Source organism: Lathyrus oleraceus, chromosome 1, assembly GCF_024323335.1.
Source record: "Lathyrus oleraceus cultivar Zhongwan6 chromosome 1, CAAS_Psat_ZW6_1.0, whole genome shotgun sequence".
Taxonomy (NCBI): Eukaryota; Viridiplantae; Streptophyta; class Magnoliopsida; order Fabales; family Fabaceae; genus Lathyrus; species Lathyrus oleraceus.
The window spans coordinates 391,027,512-391,031,443 of NC_066579.1; the positions used below are offsets into that span (position 1 = coordinate 391,027,512).

At 33.0% G+C, this 3,932-nt stretch overlaps 1 protein-coding gene across 1 annotated transcript; it reads right to left on the reverse strand.

Annotated features, from left to right (window-relative positions):
• Positions 1–1,944: 1,944 nt before the first annotated feature.
• On the reverse strand, positions 1,945–3,187 carry LOC127073779 (uncharacterized). Its single transcript, XM_051015004.1, has 4 exons — positions 3,050–3,187; positions 2,792–2,964; positions 2,306–2,531; positions 1,945–2,223 (listed from the first exon to the last, which is right to left on the reverse strand). The coding sequence occupies exons 1-4, from the start codon at positions 3,126–3,128 to the stop codon at positions 2,123–2,125; spliced, it is 579 nt and encodes a 192-aa protein (XP_050870961.1). The 5' UTR covers positions 3,129–3,187; the 3' UTR covers positions 1,945–2,122.
• Between the last annotated feature and the right edge of the window lie 745 nt (positions 3,188–3,932).

Genomic DNA, 3,932 nt, shown 5'->3' on the forward strand with positions numbered 1-3,932 from the left:
GAAGGGAGATCTATCCTTGGTCCTGGGCATTATTCAGAGTAATTTGAGCCATAGAGAATAGATCGAAGAAGAGCTTTAAGGAAGGCTTCCAAGATTTATACTCGGCACAGAGTTGGAAAAACTTCATGAAGACCCACGTTTCGAGATGGAGTTGCAAGGGAAAACCTTCAAAAGACCCATGTCGACCACTTTAAAATCAGAGAAAGGCAAGCGTATCCCGAACTCGGTAAAAAGGCATTCATATATAGGAACTAAACAACCTTCAAGAGAGCTGCACAGTAAGCTACGTCAAGGAACTTCACACCTTTTTAGGCCACAGATCAAGGGAAAAACGACAAAACGTTTTAATGATGGCCATGCATTTAATGCTCGCATTCTCCATTACTCTTTGGAAAAACCAAAGTAATACAGGTCAAACGACACCATTTCAACTATTCTCAAGGGCCGACCACAACTACTAAAGACTCCTCTGGAACCCAAAGTTCCCAACGAGTCTTGATGGTAATTTTTTTGTGTCGGCCAAAGGCCTATGACTTAACCTCTCGTGCTGACCAAAGTCCCAATATCACGAGGCCCACTTATTCAACCTACTCCACCAAACCCGAGTATAAATACCTTCACAAACCATTTTTAGTTACACAATTAATAATCTTTAATTCCATTATGGATATCAAAACCCTAAATTGTCTTGGGCGTTGGAGGACTAACCATGCAGGTACCTTCCCCTTTTTGAACCATTGTATCAGAGATTAGCAACGCCTATGCAGGATCGACACCGATCAATGATGTTGATTCAGGATCAACACCTACATTCCAAGAAGTACCGTAATCGGAACCTTTAATCCACGATATCTCATCACAACCATACATGGAACTTTGTTCCCATTGTAGCCTCTGTGATTTCCTCTATTTCGGATTCCGCAACGGAAGAGTTACATAAACTCTTGTTTCATATGTTGCCAATTTACCCTATAAGACATGATCAATTGGTGGATAGGGTTAACCACTTTATTCATAATGGAAATTAATACATAACTTAATTGCTAAAAGCTCCCATATCTTAATTAACTTGTTGAGCAAAACTCCTCTACATTTGTTTGATCATTTTGATCATATTATTTATGAATCTCTTTTAGAAATCTTAATTTCAAAGATACTTACTTGCTCTACAAACATAATAGTCCTTATGTTCTTTGAGATAAAACTATTTGGTAATCTAACATTCTCTCTAAATCTCTTATGTTTTGGAGACTTGACCTCAACAAACTTCCTACCGATGAAAATCTTAAGGTGAGAGGGTGTCATTTGGTTTCTAGGTGAGATTTATGTCATCCGAATATTGATTGTAGTGTTCTTTTTTCTTCTTCTTTCAAGTTTGCTCAAAATATTTGACATTGACTTTGTAGGTTATTATAATTTTAAGTTGATTCATTGCACTACTAGTGAAACTCTTAGATGTTGTGATAAAGAATAGTTCTTTCTCGTGTTATTAATATCAATGAGTGACAGTCTTTGATTTTGTAGGAATCTTGCTAGGTTCAAGAAAAAAATTCTCAAACTCTATCAACAAAATAAACGTTGAATGAAAGAATTTCAAAGCACGTTGTATAATTTTTAATTCTCAAATATTTATTTTTTCATAAATTCTTTGCATTAAATATAATTATATCCATTAAATAGTTTGTTTACACTTTTAGTCTCCTATAACTTTTTGTTGATAAGATTAGTATCCTATAATTGCATGTGCACGATTTTGAACTTATGTATGGGTTTAAAATTTGGTCTTAAGTTTATCTCATTAGTTTGTCATGTACCATACATAATAAAACAGTTAAGTCCAAATTGAATTGAAATCAAATGTAAATAATTAAATTTAACCATAACTAAAATAGTACTAGTTCAATTTGTTCATCATGCCATAGCAAAAAAAAAAAAATATTCCAATGAACATCAATACATCAAATTATTTCTTTCTCCCTTCTTTATGGAAAATACATCACATAATTACTATCATTACATACCATAAATTCATTTAATTTGTATAATCCATTGAAAAGTAATTTAGCACACATGAAACAGAGAAGCACAAATCATTCTTTTCTAATTTATTGTAACCTAAATATTAGATCATCATGATAAAAGCAAGACTCATTAGAACATGGCTAGTAGTCTTCACAGCATTGTTTTCTTCAGTTTGGATATGCTCAGCCACATTAAAGTTACCTGCATGAAATAATTTCTCATCACAAAAATCAATAAAGCCTATAGTTTTGTGCATTAATAATCTCTCTAATATGGTAATCACCTCTTTGAGGACCATAACCACATCCAGCTAGAATTGTTTCTTTAACATCTTCTATGGTTGCTCTGTTGTAGAATATGAAGTTGCTGAAAATGTTGTCAATGCAGCTGAGAACCAAGTTTGTCTCAGACATACATGGTCCTTCACAGAATACATCAGTTTTCTCCGAAGGTATGTCTAAATTTCCATTTTCGCTCAATCTGTATGACTCTTCACAGCTTTGATAAATCTATATATCAAATTTCCAAAATAATAATCACAATCATTCTTCTCATTTTCATAACCCAGTTACATATAGCTACACTCAGATTCGTTTTGAGGGTGTGTAAGATAGATTACCGCACAAACCCAAGATTTGTCATAGTTAAGCTCATAAAATATTTGTCATAATTGAACTGTAACTAACTTATACATGTCCCGAAAACTTAATACGACCGGGATTATTAGACTATATTAGAAGAAACATAATTTTGAGGATATAGTACTCACATATTTATCATTGAAACAAAGCAAGGCTTTTGAGATGATTGGAGTAGGATCGCCAAAGCTTCCGCTACTGCCGCTGCCACCGCCACCGCCACTACCACCAACCCCTGAACCTCCACCAAAACCAGCTCCACCACCACCTATCTGGGTGCCAGGCTCATCATCATCAGCCTCTCCTGCCAAATTAAATTTCATATGATCAAAACCTATAATTAATTACAAAATAAACATTGAACTCATTTACTCTAGTTAACTACACACCAAAGTTATTCAAGAACAAACAAATATAAAGGAGAGCAAAGACTAAGATCCAACGTCTAACACTGATTCGAAATGCCATTATGGAAGCTTGTGTATGATATCAATTCATGCAAATAAAGAAGTTTATTTCACTATATATATAAATATATTATATATCTATGTAATGTAATGTTACACACTTTTGTGTCATGCTAATTTAAATTCCTAGCGACCAAAATTACCAACCACTATTATTTAGCTTTCTTAATCAAGTTAACAAAGTAAACATGTGTGTGAAAAAATTGTAATTACTTGTTCATGTTTTTCTCAACAAGATTAACTTCCCACAATTATGTAAATGAATGGTTTTCTAAATTGAAATGAATGAGTTTTGAAGGTAGTACACGATATGTTTGGTGAGTTTCATTAGAAAGGGAAATTCTAGTTAAAAGAAAATGAGTGAAAGAAAATTAGGACATGGCAGCAGTTGAAGTGCAAGCCACCAACTTTCTTTTTTCCCTTGAGTGCAATTAATCAAACCTAAAATGGTTTCCCTTACTTTCTAATACTTTCTTTACAAGCTAAGGTAACACTTTTGCATTGAAAAAACGTATGCATTTTTTTAGGCGAATTCTTTCCTAGCCATAAAAATTAAGAATTCCATTATTTTTATAAATAAATGGTGTCTAACCTTGCAAGTGACTAATATAATGGGGTAAATTTGTTTGGGTACTGCACAACTAGAACAATCCAAATAAAAGCTGAGTGTGAATAAATGTACATACATGATAAAAATGATAAAAACACTACTAGAAATACTATATTTTTTTAATAAAAGTTTATCTCGATGAACAATTAATCGAGGTAAAATCAATTTTATTACTCGCCTTATTTTTATTTTTAA